At 38.5% G+C, this 19,570-nt stretch overlaps 1 protein-coding gene across 1 annotated transcript in view; it reads left to right on the top strand.

The window, feature by feature from the left end:
• The window catches only part of LOC117212793 (neural cell adhesion molecule 1), a 299,315-nt gene that overhangs the window by 273,874 nt on the left and 5,871 nt on the right, over positions 1-19,570 (top strand). Inside the window, exons 6-11 of the mRNA XM_033457831.1 lie at positions 8,778-8,929; positions 13,198-13,342; positions 13,458-13,588; positions 14,553-14,712; positions 15,223-15,516; positions 19,014-19,322. Of these exons, the coding sequence (XP_033313722.1) occupies positions 8,778-8,929; positions 13,198-13,342; positions 13,458-13,588; positions 14,553-14,712; positions 15,223-15,516; positions 19,014-19,322 (1,191 nt within the window). The remainder of the gene's footprint in view (positions 1-8,777; positions 8,930-13,197; positions 13,343-13,457; positions 13,589-14,552; positions 14,713-15,222; positions 15,517-19,013; positions 19,323-19,570) is intronic.

The raw sequence follows: 19,570 nt of genomic DNA on the forward strand, positions 1-19,570 counted from the left end.
GGAGAGACGCGTTCGCTGTAGATCGCGTCAACGGGAGTCGTAAATTCCCGTTACGATTAGATCATCGACGCCACGAAATGATCGATCCCCCATTTCGTTTAGTATAATAGAGCTGATTGAACTGATTATAACACTGGAGTAACAGGTTACAGTGTACACTTTATTCCAACAACTTTATAGACATAGACAGTTATGCTCGGTGCGTATAGATATCAGTTAAATAGATGACTAATCTAAGGGTGGAAAATCAGTCAAGAGATGTTGACTGATCTAAGGATGATAAACCAGTAAAGTTCGGTGACGATGCTGTCGCAGAGAAAAACTATTGCTGGGTGTTGGTCGCCCCACCACCGGTCGCTTACGGGTGGAAATGACCGTTGATCATGAGGAAAACCAGACCTTCCCATTTTTTAACGAATGGAGCAATAACCATAAGGAATGTCTCGACTTAAACATGTTTTATAACAATTAAGGCCCCTAACGGTAAAATACAAATGCTTAGTTTTATGACAGTTCCTTAGGATTATTGCGATCTGACTAATTATATTTCCACAGCTAGTGGTCGCCTCGACCGAGGGACGGATTCTGGGTTACGTAAAGAGTCACCGGACGTAACAAATAATAACAATTTTTGACACTCGAAAAAATTGCGTCGTGTGAAGGCTGCACTTTGTACCTTCAACACTTGACCGACCTTTTCATAAAATTCACATTCTCGTTTATTTTACTGGAACATAAACGGATTTTTGTGTGCCATCAAATAACAGCCGCACTTCAAACAGGATGAAATGCGTTCGGCTCTTTGTTTCATTAAATTTTATTAAAAGCGATACTACGTGTGTTCTATGAATATTTCCATCAATTTTTTGTTTTAATCCTGTCAAATGGATATTAACTAATATGTTATCAAATTGGTATTAAATAATAATAACTGTACTCAATGGCGAGATGTCTCTATAGTTATAATTTGTATTTCAATAAATTGCTGGTCCTGGAATATTCATCTCCGAATCATCTGGATTTTAGAACCGACGATTATTTTATACTGTGGACACTTTATTGTAGAATTCACTTCTTTAACCGAGCGAGAATGTGAAATTATTTATAGCTGAAATTAATATTATTGCGACGATGAAAGTTATTTCGATGTTCTTCATGCTTCTTATCAATGTCTCCGAATTAAGCAGAGATTCAAATCTGGAAGAGATTGAGTGATTTCATTCGTTACTCCCTGGAGCGTTGGTTCGAGATTACGGAGGAGAATGGATGGCCGTGTCTTGCTAAAGTTGACGGAGTGTCCCTTTTGCCACAATTGAACTCAATCGCAAAATGCAGCGTTTTTAATCTTCAATCATCGTGTATTTCACAAATTTGTCACGGATACTGGAAGACATTCGTTTCAATAAGACCTTAGCTGATGCACCACGCTCGACTACTACAAGTCAAAAGGTAAAATACGTCAGAATAGACACAGTTCATTATTTAACTGTTTGGAAAAATTCCTTCTATCTTACTAAGAAGGATTTCGATATAAAGAAATTTTTTGAATCGAAAGAAAATTTATAAATGAAGATTACGCCATCTTCCGAATGAAATCAGGAAAATTTAATAATTTTACTGCTAGAAATACACGATTGAAGTTTAATTTTCTTAGAAATCAAACGAATAATCTCTACAAAGATCAGTTTCGCTTTTATATGACTCGTATCTCGATATGCAAGTGGTACGAATCAGTGTCCTGCCAGGCTAGTAGAATGTGACGTTGCCTCGCCAGGCAAGCAAGGGATATTCAACATTTATTTACATTTCTAGTTTGTTCGTTTACATCCAAGGCTCCTTTGTCCACACTTTCCACTTGTTTATCTACATTCTCGTCTTATCTCTTCGTACTTTCGTTCGTTCAATCTTTACGTAAGATCTTTACATAAGATTTCAAACACTTTTTACGGTACAAACATATGAATTCGCAGTTGCAACAGAATAGGTATCACGTATATATTACTGGATTGCGGATGCGATTTCATATTTTCATAATTACAAAATACCATAATCAGCGCTTTACTTTAGATGTTTTATATGTTTCTGCAACTTTATGTATTGTATATATATATTTTTTTAAACTCGATAGGTAAGGTCGAAAGAAAAATATTAATATGTTTCTTTAGAGATGCGAAGTATAGGGAGATGAATTCATCATATCCAAATTGCAAAAAATGTATGATACGTTTCATCGTTATTTGCTCGAATGGACGAACATTCGTATTTCACGTTTCCATCGTTTTCGAACGAAGAACGAGCGCTTTGGTGACCCTCAAGTGACCATCAGGCGGTGGCTGAGAGAGTTAGCCAAACAAAAAGGAGTTTGGTTAACCGCACGAATGTGACACGACACAGCTGGATCGACCAGCTGATATTTCAAATATTCCATTCTGTCGGCGACAACGGTCAAGGGAGTAGGCTTGCGTCCCTCCTGGGCTACGGACGTGGCTAATTTACATGACTTGCATTGGGCTAATTCGAGCGACGGTCGATAGCGCCAGCTAAAAGGGTTGAAACGATGTTTACTTTATTATGTAATCACAGGGAAATTCAATATTGACGGAGGCATGCCGGAAGTCGCTTTAGGAACGCCTTATGGCTCTTTTAAACACCGCTGGCTGCTATCTTTGTCCCATTCTTTCGTATGCCAAACGATTCAAGATATTATTTCCTGAATATTATTTATGATGGTGATTTTACGAATGTCCAGAATTAATAATAACTTTTCAATTTTGTATATTATTAGAATACATCGTTAAGAGAAATGTTCTTGGACCATTATCATCGAGATTGTCGTCAAACGAATTCTTGAACCGCGATAAATAAAATTATTGACAGAAAATTCTTCGATCATTATAATCGAAGTTAATATCAGAAGAATTCTTCGGTCGCTATGAGCAAGATTATCGTCAAGAAAAATTCTTGGATCACGATAAAAAAATTATCGACGAGAAATCTTTAGATCGCTCTAAACAAAATTATTGAGAGAAAATTGCTGTCAGAAAAGTTCTTAAATTATTATTAGTAAGATTATTAGATCGTTGGATTTTTCTTCGTTTACTAAGGATAATAATCGAAATAGCCGATTATCTTTATCCTTATCTAGTCTACTATCTTTGTATTCGTATTTACCATAAAAGGAAAAGATTAAAAGAAACAGTATGCTGTATTGGAACTTATTTCACGACTCAGTGGACGTTCCGACCACGATAAATTAATATCTCCAAGTAAGGGCATCTCGAGGGACTGCATTAAGGAACTCTGAGAGAGAACTCGTAAGATCTTCATGAGACTTTATCGTTTTGGAAAGGGACAATTCCGAATCCTATAAACGAATGAAGTGAACCTACGAACACGAAGCTTTTTGTTTCGTATAAGATTCAACTACTTTCGAGCTCGTTTGATAGCTCTTCCTTTCCACGTTATGGTACATCTCTGCTTTTCCAAAAGAACACAATTTTATTAAAAAACTTATTTTCTTTTTCGCGTGGATATAAGAATAAGAAAGATTCGGTAAGTTCGAAATCTCGATGTTTTAACAGAATTCGTAGCGCAAGAAGTTACCAGAAGAGCATCCTTTACCCGTTACCGATAAAGAGGCGTGTTTTCTGCGTGCAGGCGCCGCCTCGCGAGGAGAACTCACTCAAGCACACAATGGTCTCGAAGCCACAAAAGGAAAAGTTGAATACGAAATGTCACGAAACGACCACGATACGGGCCGCTGCGTAAAACTAATTTCCTCGCCTCTGCCGAGGACTTCGACCACAGCAACGACGCTTCAGTGGAACAATAGCTGTTATACGTCTCGATTTCGCCGCTTTGTCAATGTATACGTTTCCACGCGAGGAGATAGACTATCTGCACGGAAAGTCGTGGACGGCCTGTTTTCCGCTTTATGACATTTCTCACGAGCTGGACATCACACGAGTTTGAGGAAAATACGAAACAATTATTGTCGGCATATATAATATTTCGTTTCGATCATACGTTAAGATCTCTCTTATTATTGAAACATTAAAATTCCTGCTTACTAAAACTAAATTGAAATTGAAACATAAGCATTCCAAGCAATTGTTACATTTACTTTTACCCTAAGGCTAACTGCAGTAAATAACAAGACAGCAGAATGACTTTACTTATTGATTTATGAAGATATATATATATATGTAGTATCGGGGAAAAGGGCCTAAGAAACATCGAGTTAACCATGAACAATGTCGCATAGTTTTGTAGAAGAGGCCTACGTGACCCTGGCCACGAGCGTCTGCGGAACACGTGTGTGGTGGGCCTAGGAAAAGACAAAGGAATGCTAGAACGGCCAGAATGTTAGTTGAGAGAATGCAATGTGAGTTGAGAGGTCACGGAGTGTGAATCGAGAAGTCAGAGAGTGTAAGTGGAGGAGCGGAATAGTATGATAATAAGACGTGCGACGATATTGTAATCGGTCCTTTTGTTATTGAGTATCGCTTATTAAACGACACTAAACTCTAAATAAAACATTACTTGTCCTTACTCTAAGATCCATAAGTTACTACATGTATGTAGTATCGTGGACGAAAGGCCTAAGAAATATCGGGCGAACTATGAACAATGTCGCGAGAGCCGAGGCGCCGTCGGGCCCATCAATGTGTCATCGGTCTTTTCAAGTGCATAGTTTCGTGGAAAAGACCTACGTGACCCTGGCTACGAGCGTCTGCAGAACACGTGTGCGGTGGGCCTAGGAAAAAGGCAATAGAATGGGACAACGGCCAGAGAGGGTCAGTCGAGGAGCAGAGTGCGAGTCGAGAAACAGAGTGCGAGTCGAGAAACAGAGTGCGAGTCGAGAAGCAGAGTGCGAGTCGAGCGGAGACGGAGGTTGCGAGTGGCGTTGCTGAGAGAGTGTTAGTTGCGCTGTTTTCTGTACGTTTGGTATGAATAGTTCAGGTTAATCAACAATCGTCTTTTTCTGTCTGATTAACATCTCTATTGTCCACTCCTTGTAAACATATTACATCACGATATTACATGTATATATGTCGGGTTCACATTATGATTAGGGTTAGGGGCGTGAAACGAATCTTCATTTGGATTACACATTGTTGTTATGCAATAGAGAAGACATTGTCTAGTGTAAATATGATTATTAGTACAAGTGTGGATATTCCAGAATTGACAAGTAGTAACCGCGATGATTAGATACTAATGACAATGGTCTTAGGGTCGAAAACGAATTCGCGGTCAACGGGATAACAAATGTACTTTCTTCCGAAGTCTATGTTGGACTCGATTTACTTGTCTACGATACAAGTATTACTAAACTAGCTCTTTGTTAAAACGTAAAATATTCACCGAGCGTGAAGACGCTATGTTACTCACTAATGAGACCTCACGAGAGGATGACTTTCCGTCGCAATGATGCTGTAGAGGAAAACTATGATAGTGTGTGTCTAAGGACACGAGATCATCGGATTTGTGGAGAGATGCCTTCGTTTGGAAAGTGAGGGAAATTGACGTTGCTGTTAATTGGTCAATTTCCTTATGTCCTTCCGACATTGGTATATATGTCGGAGATGAAAGGACATCGGAGCCTTCCGAAAGGGAAGCCTTTGGAACTTCGGGAAAATCCCTTAACACCGTAATCTAGATTCTATCATAGGCGTAATTAAGCAATTGTCGTCTTTCGACCTGATTGTATTTGTTCGAGATTTGTGATATTGAGCTTGGGTTCGAGGCGACAACCAGTTGCCGAACGTAGCCGCGGTCACGGGATGAACGCTTTGTCTAACAAAGATATGGAGTAATTCTATAGCTCTCCTTAAAAGAAATATTTGTGGCGGCACGCGACAGTAAACATTCCAACGGTTTCTGTCCCGTGGCTCGCCACACGCAGACCTTATTCTTCGAGTAAGATGATTGCCAGATGTCGATGCGTCTCCGCAGTACATGTTCAGCTAGCCTGAGGGCCCGTTATACATCTTAAGATTTAGCTAACCAAAGTCCTTCAAACAGACAAGCAGTCTTTGTCCCAACTACGGGAAGATAGGGGAGACCTATTTCTCAACGAGCGGCGTCTCCCACTAGCAACTTTCCCTCGAGGGCAGCTAGCATCTTTTTCTAACCACCGATATGGAGATTGACCAATTAGCAGCAACGCCAATTTCCCTTACTTTCTGAACGAAGGCTTTTCTCGACGAATCCGATGATCTCGTGTCCTTAGACACACCCCATTATAGTTCTTCTCTGTGGCATCATCGGGACGGAAATTCATTCCTTCTTGCGATCTCATCGACGAAAAGAGTAACACCTTACGACCCGTGAATATTACGCGTCCGATTTAGATTTTGTGAGCACGTTCATCTATCATCCCGTCGACCGCGAATTCGTTATTGAACCTAGGATCATTGTCATTAGTTTCTCGAGTATCTAATTACCACAGTTACTTGTCCGGTTCTGTGATAATCGTATTTGCACTAGTCAATGTCTTCTCTATTGCATAACGACAACGTGTAATCCCAACAAAGATTCGTTTCACGCCCCTAATTCTAATGTAAACCCGACATATATATATGTCGGAGATGAAAGGACATATATATATATATATATATATATATATATATATATATATATATATATATGTAGTATCGTGGACGAAAAGCCTAAGAGATATCAGGCGAACCATGAACAATGTCGCGAGAGCCGAGGCGCCATCGGGTCCATCCCTATATATATATATATATATATATATATATATATATATATATATATATATATATAGGGTGTTCTACGATGTACTGAAAACACATCCTAAGAAACGTATATAATCATAGTCTTACTCTATGTTTTACGATGAAAAATTTCCTTTCGTTAACAAGTGATTCGATCACATCGAGGAACGATCAAAGCGATGATTCTCGCGCGCAAATCCAAGCGCACAGTATCGTTGTTTCGAACAAACGAAAGACTTGGGTATACGGGTAAAGAGAATTTCAAGGACAAAGAACTTTCTGATTAATTCTGAATAATTTAATAAGCGAAGATCAGGTCTGCGCGACCTGGCACCAATGACATATCGCTTTATAACAAAGGAAATTTATCAACGTCAATTAGTCACGCTGGTGACTATAGATACGCTTCTAATGTTGCGCATGAGAAAGAAAAAAGGAAAGAAACAGAGAAAGAAAAAGGGAAGAAAAAAAGAAAGAGAGAAAGAGACTGGCAGAAGGATACTTAAATCTTGGCGCGCGGCCGTTATCGTTCAATTATGTGAGGACATAATGGAACGAGGATTAATTACAGATCTTTTTCCCATCCGTTTCGAGCAGTGTTCGTCGAGTCGTGTTCTTTACCAACGCGTATGGAATTATATAATTTCACGTCTGTCGTGACGTGAACAGATTTTTTGTCACGCCGCGCCGGGTGAAATTTCCTTTCAAATTCGCTCTGATTACGTGTCGTATGGGAAACAGACCTGTTTTGTATATACAATGAAATTGTTTCAACGATTTACTCTCTTTTATTATGTTATGGTGTATATGCGAACAAAAGAGAGAGAAATACTTTTCTGAACTTTCACGTTGAAATGAATTACGAGTTATTTTAATTTCACTGACTTTAAAGATGTTAGCGTGCTGTTACACGATTTGTACGTATAATACGTACAATGTAACAAGAGGAGGTTGATTAAGCTTAAATTGAGTTATTACGTTATCCAACTGTATCTGAACTGGCGGTTCACATTGTATCTAGAGCATAATAAAGCCGCTCAAAGCTGAGAAAAAATAATAAAGGACAACGAGGGGAAAGAAAAATCGATGCTTCGGACTTGATAAAGCAAACGATTATCCGTGTAAAAAAACAACCACAACGCGAGCAGGGAGTCTAGTATAAATATACCAGGAACTTGGAACGAACTATTTGAATCGCGTTACCTATTTTTAAAGCGAAAAATTACCAATTTCTTCGAATACTGTTCGTAGAAGATTAAACGAGAATTAATTATCAGTGATAATCCAAGCGATTATTCAGCTTGTCTAACCACCTGCTATCCTATTCTACTTGTCCGTCCAAGTACACTCCCGCTGTTCGTGTAACCCAAACACAATCCTATTCTACTACCTGTTCACACGCAGTCCTATTCTACTAGGCTGGCCAGCTACCATTTCTACTCCTTCCGTCTGATAAGATACTGTCCCATTCCTCTTCTACGCTCAGCGGAGACACCGTGTTCCGCTCTAGTTTTCCACTCTTTCAGGTAACCCAGTAACCGAAACTTATCTCACTAATCTAAATCATCCCTCAGACATAATTCCACATCAGCTGAAACAAATTAATCCAAAACTCCGACCTGAACAACTTGTAAATAAATAATTTTCCCAATTGTTCAATATATAGAACACATCCAACTCATCTATCGATTTGAATATTTCCAATTAAAAATTTTCTCTAGCTATTCAATATACGATATAAAAGACAAAACCGACTTATATTTAATGCTAATACTAAGACAAATCAGCTGAAAAGTTAAACTTCGATATTTCCAAACAATTTCCCTAATCATACAGCTTACAAAACTATTATCTTGGCCGTTCAATTGACCGTTGACTAAAACAAATCAACGCGAAAATTCAAACTGAACATTTCCGACCAAACATTTTCCCAATTACTATACTCATAAAGGATACAAAACCAGCCATTACCTTCTTCTTGCGTGAAATACGCTTCTTACGATACTAATACCGTGCAAACGACCGTACTTGCAGTTCCCCCGCTGGAAGTGAAGATAATCGGGTCGAACCAGCCGTTGTCGGCGGGCAAGAGGTACGAGCTGGTATGCACCACTTCCGGCTCCAGGCCACCGGCTACGGTAACCTGGTGGAGGAACGATCAGCGTTTAGTAGAGACGAAGGAAACTGTAAGTAATAGTATCAAGACAAGTAAAACAGTATGGATCGTTCACGAAGATCGAGTTGGCTATTCCCTGGTCGAGCGTAAATCGAAGTCAAGTCTCTTAAATCAGTGAAATATCTCGCGAATCGAAATATATACTTGTCCAGGGAAACCGTCTGGAAGAAGGAAACGGAGGAAGAAAGAACACGGTTGAAATCTCACGTTGTTCGTGAATCAATATAATCGTCTATAAGTATTTGAGCACTTTCGGATTATTACAAATACATAAGACATACTTCAAACGAATTTAATTTAATTTTGATCTGTGATCTTGTCTCGAGCAAACAATATGTGATTGGCAGATATTGGTAAATAGCTGATACTGATTGGTATAAATAAAAAAGTAATAATCGAAGGTAGATGAAAATTAATCCTGCGGAGACACCTGAGTCAAGTTTTTGATATATTTTCTTGCTGGGTCTAGAATATACGATATTTTCTCATCCTTTGGCTATTATATTAAAAACTAATGCTGTCTCGTAATATACAACAAATTTGATTAGTTGCTATTCAAAATTGGATTTCATTCAAATAACTCTACCTTACTTGAACTTTCAAGATATAATAAATGTATTAATCTTTTGATCAAATTGAACCAGATATCTGAAGATGATGTACCGTGAATATCGCTTTTCTGTGGGAGACTAGTCACGCAGGAACTTGTGTAGATAGAGGAAGTAGAGAGTCGAACAGAGTAAAACAGGGTGGCGTAAGATTCGATTTAGCATCGTCGAAGCACTCAGCATAACTTGTAATCCCTACTTGGCGTGGCCTCTTAGAGCAGCTGTAAAATACGTTGTTCTCCGCGTGCGTGTACTTGGCGCGTGTTCCGTCGTCGTGTACCGGTCCGTTCGCGATAGCGTGCCAGGATATCGTTATCACGAGCTCACGTGTGCCACGGCTTAAGCCACGTTAAAAGCGCCATTAGACGACGAATAATTTAAATCGAGAGCAAACCAGCGACGTGATAACGCTGCTGCTACCCTCGCGACTCCATGCTCCCGTTACGGCTGCGTAATTAAGGGAAATCGACTGGGTCATGAGAATCGGGAATACACAACGACCCGACCATTAATTAGCCCCGGACGGAATGTCCTTCGTTGAAAAACAATAGCCAGCCTCGGGGATTTGGACGCGATTTAAGAGACGTTTCGCCTCGTTTCGGATACGAATACTCGATGTCCAGCTCGGTGCACGAGTCACGATTGTCTCTAAGCGATTACCGAATCGAAATTTATCGAGAGTATTCTGGAAATTTCTGTAAGACACGGGAAAGATAGTAAAAGTTTGAAGAAAATAGGAAAACAGTAATCGACAGATTGTTTATAGATTTCTGCTTCGTGCATCTGTAAACGAAATGCGATAACAGAGGTTGGTAGAATATGTATAGTAGTACTTCACTATCTGAATACGAGTTGAGATTTTATCTAACAGTTGTTATCGGGACAGATATATTTCCAAAGAATGCTGAATACAGCGTTTTCTCTTCGTTAGATGCAAATGAGATACGAATACTTCTGAACTAATATTATCAGTGAAATTTCACAACCTTCAAGTACAGCTCGCCAGTATAAATTCTATTGAATAGCAAGAACAAATTAGTTACCAGCCCAAATAAAATTTTACTAACAACATTTTACAAATTACAATCCATCTGTCTAACTGCTCGACCTAAAATTATAATAAACCTCTAATATATAACTTGCAAATTCGCTGATATTATTAATCGGAAAATTATCGTACAAGAAGCTCATTTCGCAATATGAATTTCAAAGTTGGCGAGACGAACGATGGTCAGATAATACGAAGCAACTGTACCTTACGCGTAAAGATTATTGAAAATAGTTCGTTCGTTCGGGTGAAAAATATCGGTGCAGGACGATGTAAAACGTAAGGCGCGTTAGTAGAGAAACAGAACGGCCGGAACGAAAGTTTCCAAACTGCGAGATTACAAGAAGAGGAAGAGGAAGAAGAAAGAGAAGTTGAGGAAGAAAAAGAACGATCTCGTTTCCTCCGATATACTTCTATAGATTATACTTCCTCCTCGCATTTCTTCTTACGTCTCATCCTCTTTTGTTTAACTTTCTTATATACGCAGCAGCGCAAAGTCGCGCGGAATCAACTTTAGAACAATATTTTTTTCGTTTCCTTCCTGGCTAGTGTCTTTCCTCCGCTTTTATTTTATCAGTCTCTCGATCTCCGCGTCTCGAATATTTATATGTTGATCGGATGGAACATTGGGAGAAAAAAGAAAATATAAATTTATAACTCGAGTGCCTCTCGAAGTCACGAGATTACGACCGACCCGTGAAATCAATATTCTACTTGCCTAGATACGAGCATGCGATATTAATCGGCAGTTTTCCGAGAAAAAGACAAGTATTTGCAAAAATGGAGAGTAACTTTAACGCGGAGAACACGAGAGGCATTTGGCAAATTCAGAATTTTTCTTTCGAAGATTCATCGAACGATAAGCATTATAATTGTTACAAGTAGCAAAAGATACTGATTTAAAGTTGACACTCGAAATTTGCAGAATTAAAATCTCTTAATCCTTAGTTAACATTAGAACTACTACACCAATTAAAATAGCTGGTTCTACTATTTTATAAATGTGCTAACCCTCATTTAGGGATCATGATCCCAGATGGATTAATAATACTAAAAATGTACTACTACAAAGCATAGAATTCCTTTTGTAAGAATATAATAAATCAATAAATATAAAAATATTTGGTTATTACGTATTTTTTAAAGACCAGTCATTTTGACTGATTTTGATAAAAATAGTTTCGTTTTGACTGTTGGTAGTTCTAGCGTTATATACAAAGAATTACATATTTTTTCCATTAAAAAGATCTTTTTTTTGTTACTGTTTCGCCTTTTACGATGATTTTCAACTTTCCAATTTTATCGAAAGACCATTTGTGATTTCGTGGAAATCACCCTTCCATGCATCAATGGTTAATGACAATATATCGCTATTGTTATCGTCAGGAACACTAATGGAAAAGTGGCAAATAGGTTCTAAACTTTATCTCGACGATAAATTACTGATGGTGCTCTTCTCTTTGCCTGATCTTCATGACGACGCTATTATTAAAAGTAATCAACTTCGTCAAAATCTATCGACCCAAAGTTAACATCCATCAACGTCAGGATCTTTAACTCGTTAATTATATAATTTCTGAAAAATGATAACGAAAGAGGAAAGTTAATAGACATGACGTTAAAGTCAGGAACTTTGATTCGAAAACAAATGGAAGGAATATTCAGAAGTGCAGAGACAGTAAAGTCTTAACAAACACTTGAGAACTTTCAGATGTATATAGCTTCTTCAATAAGTCAGATATAAGATAACAACAAGGCAAGTGCAAGGCGCAACTCAGCTGCTATAACAATATATCTTGTGCAAGTCAATTTCAGAGTTCAACGTCGTAAAGTTTACCATAAAACTGAACAGATCCGCGGGAAAATATCTAAATCAATGGACATTTTAGACTAAGAAAACTCCGCGCTAAGCTATTTCTGCAAGATAATGCACTCAAGGTGTTCCTCTCTAAGCCTGTAACAGTAAATTGACAATTACATTGGCGTAGTATTTCAGAGTTTACTACTGATTAGCCAGGGATGAACGACTACCAATAAGGCTACATTTTGTGATGCATAAAGTCAAGAGAAAAAAGTTTCATTCAAAATTTCTTCGACTTTTCATAAAAGCCCATATCCACGAATGCATGTCAACCCTGAAATTGTTTAACAGCCAGGAAATTCTATTTCATAATTGAGGCTCTCAAAAACTTTGCTAATCGATTTTACTTTTAATAAATCTACCAATTTCATCTTCCTAAGTACCAAAGTTCCTAAAGTTCCAAAAAGTAAATAATTTGCTATCACATAAATCTATCAAAAAAATTACGAATAATACGTACAAATAATAATATATTCTAAGATAGATTGAAGAAAGTCATGTATTTATCATCTATGGCTCTCCTCCACTTTGAAATTCGTCAACTATCTTTTAATTATCGTAGAAACAAGAGTGTTATTATTCCAAACGGAGATTCGTCCAAGCAACCGTCTCTTCGTTTCCTACATCTCGAAATCGCTTCGATCCAAACAAAATAACGAACAATAAAATTAAGCCAGACGTAAGAAAGAAAAGACAGAAAGTAGAAATAAAAGGAGGAAAATGTAATCGCGCAAGGGGAAGTTATGATAATGCTGTTACAGACCTCGAGCGATGGGAACACGACCACCAGTATCTTATCTTTCATGGCGACCAAAGCAGATGCTGGTAGACAATTGTCGTGCCGGGCTGAACATCCAATCATGGGAGCCGAGTCGATAAAAGACGACTGGGTGCTCGAGATACAGTGTAAGCGTATTAGAGACACATTCCTGCAGAAGCCATAACGCTTGCAAAGCCCGTGTCGATCAGTTACGATTATTCACCGCGGCACCATCGACATATTGACGTTTTCAATTTGCAGACACGCCGGAAACGCGGATACAGCTGGGCACCTCTTTGAATCCTAACGCGATCCGCGAGGGAACTGACGTCTACTTCGACTGTCTGATTCATGCCGAGCCACCCGTTTACAAGGTTGAATGGCGACACTTGGTAAGCAATTTTGTAATTGATTTAATCCAGTTCTTACGTTCGATATCAGTCGTATCTATCTTCTATCGTAAAATTGTGGAAAGTTTCATTCCATTCGCACTTCAAGCAATTTATAATACTCGGAATTGATATTTAGGTGCTGAAACTTCGATTATTATTTTCGGTTTCGATTATTCCAAATTTAGAATTTTTATTTTTAATTACTTCTACGTAAGAAATCTTCCCAGTGGACTTATCGTTAGCGGATAATCAAGATTTTGCTCTTCGTATTACCGTTTTTAGCATTCGAATTCATCTACGATCGCTTGGGACTCTAAGCCCCAAAAGTTGCAATTTAGTTCAGTGCACTCAAAACTTATAATCTAACTGATACTTTCTCTTATATTCATAACAATTTCGAACGCACGCTCTTCGTGTGTTTAAATGCTTCTTTCATTTTCCGTGATTACGGGAGGAACTGTCTCGCCGTGTCTTTTCAGCTTAAAATTAATTTAAACAAAACCTGTTTTCTGAGGATCAAAAAGTTTCGGAAGTAGCCCGTTCTCGGATTTCACGAAGTTTCACGAAGCTTCGCATGTGAGTTGAAAGAGTATAGAACCACAATACCGCCACCCTATTAGTACAGAAGTAAGGGAAGCGATGTGAAGTTCGACCGAAACAAGGGTATTCAAAGTTCTGTAACAACGTCGATCGCGAGTACCAAGCTTACTTCGTTGTATTTTTCAACAACGTTGAAAAATTCACGATGGTATTTTCTATAGACTAGGAAATTTATTTACAACGTTCCGCGTTCAGAATTCCATTTTGGCGTAGAATTATTAATATTTGGAAATTAATCTTAACGCTGAAAACTGTGCTTGGATATAATTGAAGCAAAATTTCGTATAACTTTGCATGGATTATATCAGTCGTAAGTGTACAATCTGTGACTCATCAGCGTCGCATCAATCACCCTTTGTTCCAGGAAAAAACTCTTCATCTCAACATCACACAGGGTATCATAATCAGTAATCAAAGCTTGGTGTTGCAAGGCGTCGACCGTAAAAGCGCAGGCAATTACACTTGTGTTGGATACAACACGGAAGGAGATGGGGAAAGCTCTCCGTTTTATTTGAACGTAATGTGTACGTGTCACCCACCTAAATAAATGATCAGACGGTCCGCGGGACAATTTCCGTTCTCTCAACATCGGGCAATTAAACGTCGTTTCCCGACAAATTAAGACGTTTCTATTAGTAATAAAACAAACGTTATAAACGCTAATAAATAAACACTGCAAGAATGAAGTGTGATAAAATGAAGAAGATAATGTGATAGAAAGTTATCGAAACAAATGAACCATATATCATTCAACAAGATATAAATCTATGAAAATATATACATTGTCTCCTGAAATTTCGCTACTAAACTTTTCGTGCAGCCTAATATTTCCTTCTCCTTAATTATTATATTATACGTTACAATAAATATATTTGTTCCTTCTAATTATTAAATAAAATAGTCGCATACGAAGTCTCTATGGAATCATAAAATAAAATCAAAGGAAATCTCGATCTCTTTCGAGAAAAATTCGATCAAAGTCCTGGAATAGACGCGTAGAATAAAACTGAAACGATTCAAATCTTGAATTCCAGTCGCGCCCACCTGCAAACCGAATCAGACGAAGGTTCATGGAGTGGCGAAACAAGAAAAGGCAAACATATCTTGCCAAGTGGACGCAAACCCGCCTGAGGTTCAATTCCGCTGGACCTTCAACAATTCCGCTGAGAGTATCGACGTAGCCGCGAGTCATATCGCCAGGGCTGGCACATCCTCGATCGTCTCTTACACACCCATGACGGAATTGGATTACGGCACGTTGCTCTGCTGGGCCACCAATCGAATAGGACATCAACAAGTGCCCTGCGTCTATCACATCATACCGGCCGGTGAGGTATCTTTATGTGGTAATTCGATCATGGAAATTCCTCTCAACCGTGAAACTCGATATTCGAACAATATAACGCGCGCGATTCCCTTATTTCGTTCGTTTCGCTCTTTCAAGATTTTACCGAGATTCGAAAAATTAGAAAAGATTTGCGATGAATTTCTTTGACTCTTGCGATTTTAGTGGAAGTTTTTTTTGTATCGATATCGGGGATATTAACATACTTCCTGGATAGAGAACGGGAAAACTCATTTTCATGCAGCTTTTCAGGCAGAATTTCCTTAATAACTGCGGACTTTATATTTGAAATAAAATTAAATAACTTCTTTCTCAGACGTGAATTATTATAGAGCGAAAGGGTCAGCACATTTGAATAAAAATACCTTTATAATTTACAGTCCGCAAGTGTTGACCAACCGCGCACTAACTGAACTGAGAAGAGTGTGAATTCTACTTTCTCTTGACTTTTTCACAAGAGTTATTCATTGTCGCGCAAAGAAATGTCAGCGTATGAAATACGAACAATTCTGTATGACGAGTTCAGAGAATTACGCGTGCAACAAATATAAAATACTTGAGTTTCTTTACACTGATTTAATATTAAATCATTTAAAGATATAATTCATAATTCCTAATAGAATTAACAGTATAGTAATATTTTTAAAAAACTTTACACATTAGTAACTAGTTAATAAAAATGAAGAACTGCAAGATCTACTACCAAGGAAACCATGATATATCCGCAGAAATTGTAGAGAATTCCGTGACAGGTAAATAATGAATTGCTCTACTAGTAAGCACAATACCGTGTCGAAAGATGCATCGAGAAATGCAAATTACTTAAAATATTACGCTGGGATAAGCTTGTGCCATTCTACTTGGTTGACCAAACACGGTCCCATTTCACTAGTCTAATACGATACTGTCTCCAGCTACTTGTTCGATCAGATACCGCGCCAGGTCTATTCGTCTGACAAGATAGCGTCCGATTTCACTTGTCCGGTCAGTCGTCGTTCCATTTTTACTCGTCTGTGCGATAACTAGCATAAAATTTCCCTAAGTCTTTCCACCGCCTTAATCTCTCGACCAAAGCATTAACATAAATCGTTATTACCGGCTACGTGGTAACTTTTCCTCACTTTTCTCGAAATACGGAGAACACGTATGCAAGTTTGTCGATCGAGGAAAATTTGTAAGCTCAAAATGGACGAATAAAACTTGAAATGCAAGGGAAAAAATGAAACGTGCCCGCGGTCTGATGGTAATTACAAAAAAAAATGCCCACCTGGTGCTATGCTGACTTTTCAAAAGCGACAATCCCGCCGTGGAAAATCGAGGAGTTCCGGGATTAAAACGGAAGTTCGTTATCACGTCTGTGTATGCGTGGGAATCCATGCATGGATGGCCCTTTTTTACGACGAACGCGGCCATCGAACTACTGAAGCGATCCAATTGTTGCGTGACAAAAAAGAATGGCTACTCGAATGTAACGCCAAAAAGCGTGTCGAAAAATAAAAGAATTCCGAATACTCATTACTCACAAATCACCAAACAAACGGAGATATTTCACCGGTGTTATACTATACAAAAACTTACGATTATCACTAGAGGATCTCTTAACTGTCGATAGAAACCATGATAACTTTTTAATGCGAGAGCACAGAATTATTTACTATATTCAAAGGAAAACTCGGCCAGTTTTCGACAGAAGAAAACTTCTCGGTGGGGATGGACGCACCAGATATTTCAGGAAATTAAAAACAAAGGGACCAAATGGAAATTTACACCGCGTGATTATAGCAAGTTGTTGTTTTTCTCTTTTCTTTTGATAACAGCGAATACCGAGCAATTTTTCCAGCTGCTGACATCCTTTGATGTCATTTTTGTCCGCTTTTCAACCGTCCCGTCGCATTTTCGTCAACCCCCTCCCTTTCTCCCGCTAATTATTCTTCACCGTCAACAAAATACCACGAGTTCGCGGTAAAAGTCTGACTATCTAATATTTGCATAAAATCGCGCCGTCTTTCATAATTGCGCGAAGCTTTATTTGACGTATAACACAACCGCGTTACGAAGTTTTCAAATATTTCGCAGATAGCACGTTTACCTTACGCTTAGCGGGAATATGATAATTTGCGAAAAAAGAAATCCCCGAAATTTCCTCCGTTTACACAGGCATTATCTAACGTTGTATTCGCGACGTTGTTGCCTCGAAAAACATTTTCATTATTCGGGAATTTTAAGGAGACACTGGAACAAAGAATGATAGTTGGGAGCTCCGGTAAATAAGTTTAAACAGAACCCACCTCGCACCTTGTTTACGTTGCCATAAAGGAAACGCGTTTCTAGTTGCAGAACGAAACGTAAAGTGCTGCACTCTGTCAATCTAATATATCCCAACGAAATTATTCTTTACCGTGCCACCGTTACGCGAACATATCCTCACTCTACCTTTTTTCTTCTATCCCTCTCCTTTTTTTTGTAGTATTTTTAATTACTCTCCATTAAAGTACACTGTATCTATCCATTGCTTCGCTCCATTTACCGACATTAAGCACCTTTAATGCAATAGCTTCCTATTCTATCAATAGAGCAGGCTAGAACGAATTTCACCCTTCTTTTGCTCCTACTAATTAATCTCTGAACATAGGCATGAAAATATATTAGAAAAATGCGATTAACCATTTTTGATGTAGCAAGTAATTAGTCCAATGGTCATAATGAAATGAGAAGATAAATAACTAAATTGCATATACGAGAGAATAAATCGTAAATTAGAGGTTGAAATTTTGTTAATTTCGTCGCTGTCTTATTAGTAATCTATCTTAACTTGTGAAATCCTCGAACGTATCACGAATCTAGCTCGACCCTTAGCGTATCGTCATCTTTTCAGACGGTACGGTCTCCTTTTTTTATAAAATTCAAATATCGTTCCCAACAAAATAAAAAACGTGCGCAAGACCATCGCAATACTTGCGTTTCATCGTTCAGAGGAATTTTTAAACTTTGACTGTATTACGTTCGAAACGTTCGATTCCTTTCATGTAGAACGGAATAAAAGCTGTCTCGAAGTTATCGTAAAAAAACTTTACGACGTGCTCGTGATTTCCACGCGATCCGGCTCGATAGTTCATGTTGCCCCAGAAAATGTGAAGTGCCTGTTGAAAACAAGATCACTCGAGCTTTTACAGTTAATCGTCCAAATCCTTAAACTCGTGCATCGTTCAACCTGATATAACATTCTTTTTTCCACTTGGAGCCTTTCACAAATTCTCTAAAACCCTAAAGGTTGCTCGTGTAAAGGTTCTGGTAGAAGCGAACAAACACGAGCAAATAAACGTAAACTATCGAGATTAAAGATAAGTTCTCACGACGGCGATTATTTTCACGTATTACGGTCCAACAATGACAGAAACAATACCAGCGTAAAGATGATTTTTTAAGACGCACAATATTGCATATACTACGTAAGGATTACGTTACCGGTCTCTATACCAGGTCGACCGGATATGGTTCACAATTGCACCACTTCCAACACATCGACGAACTCGTTCTCGGTGCGATGCGCCGAGGGGTTCAACGGAGGTTTGCCGCAGTCCTTTCTTCTGGAAGTAAGAGAAAGCAACAGCCAAGAATTGCGTGCTAATCTGACATCGATGGTGCCGCGTTTTAGTGTTACTCAGCTGGAGTCAGGCGCCCTTTATCAGGCCTGCATATACGCGTACAACGATAAAGGGCGCAGCGAAGCGATGGTGGTGCAGGCTGGAACCCTCAGGCTACCTGAAAAACAATTAACGTCAGAGTCAGGTGGGTATAAATCATACGTTCTGTGTTATTTTACTTTATTCTCCACCTTTGTCCCTGTAATAGCTTGTCTTTCTTCTTTCTTTTCCTTTCTTCCTTATATTATATAACACGTTGCTGATACAGTCTTTCTTGATTCACGATGTTTTTCAGAATTATGGTGGCTTTCAATGAAGAAACTTTTTGTTTCACGCTCTAAATCCTTTTTAAAATGGGGATTTCTCTAGCGAACTGCCTTTTACGATGCTATT

Source organism: Bombus bifarius, unplaced genomic scaffold, assembly GCF_011952205.1.
Source record: "Bombus bifarius isolate JDL3187 unplaced genomic scaffold, Bbif_JDL3187 scf7180000008379, whole genome shotgun sequence".
NCBI lineage: Eukaryota > Metazoa > Arthropoda > Insecta > Hymenoptera > Apidae > Bombus > Bombus bifarius.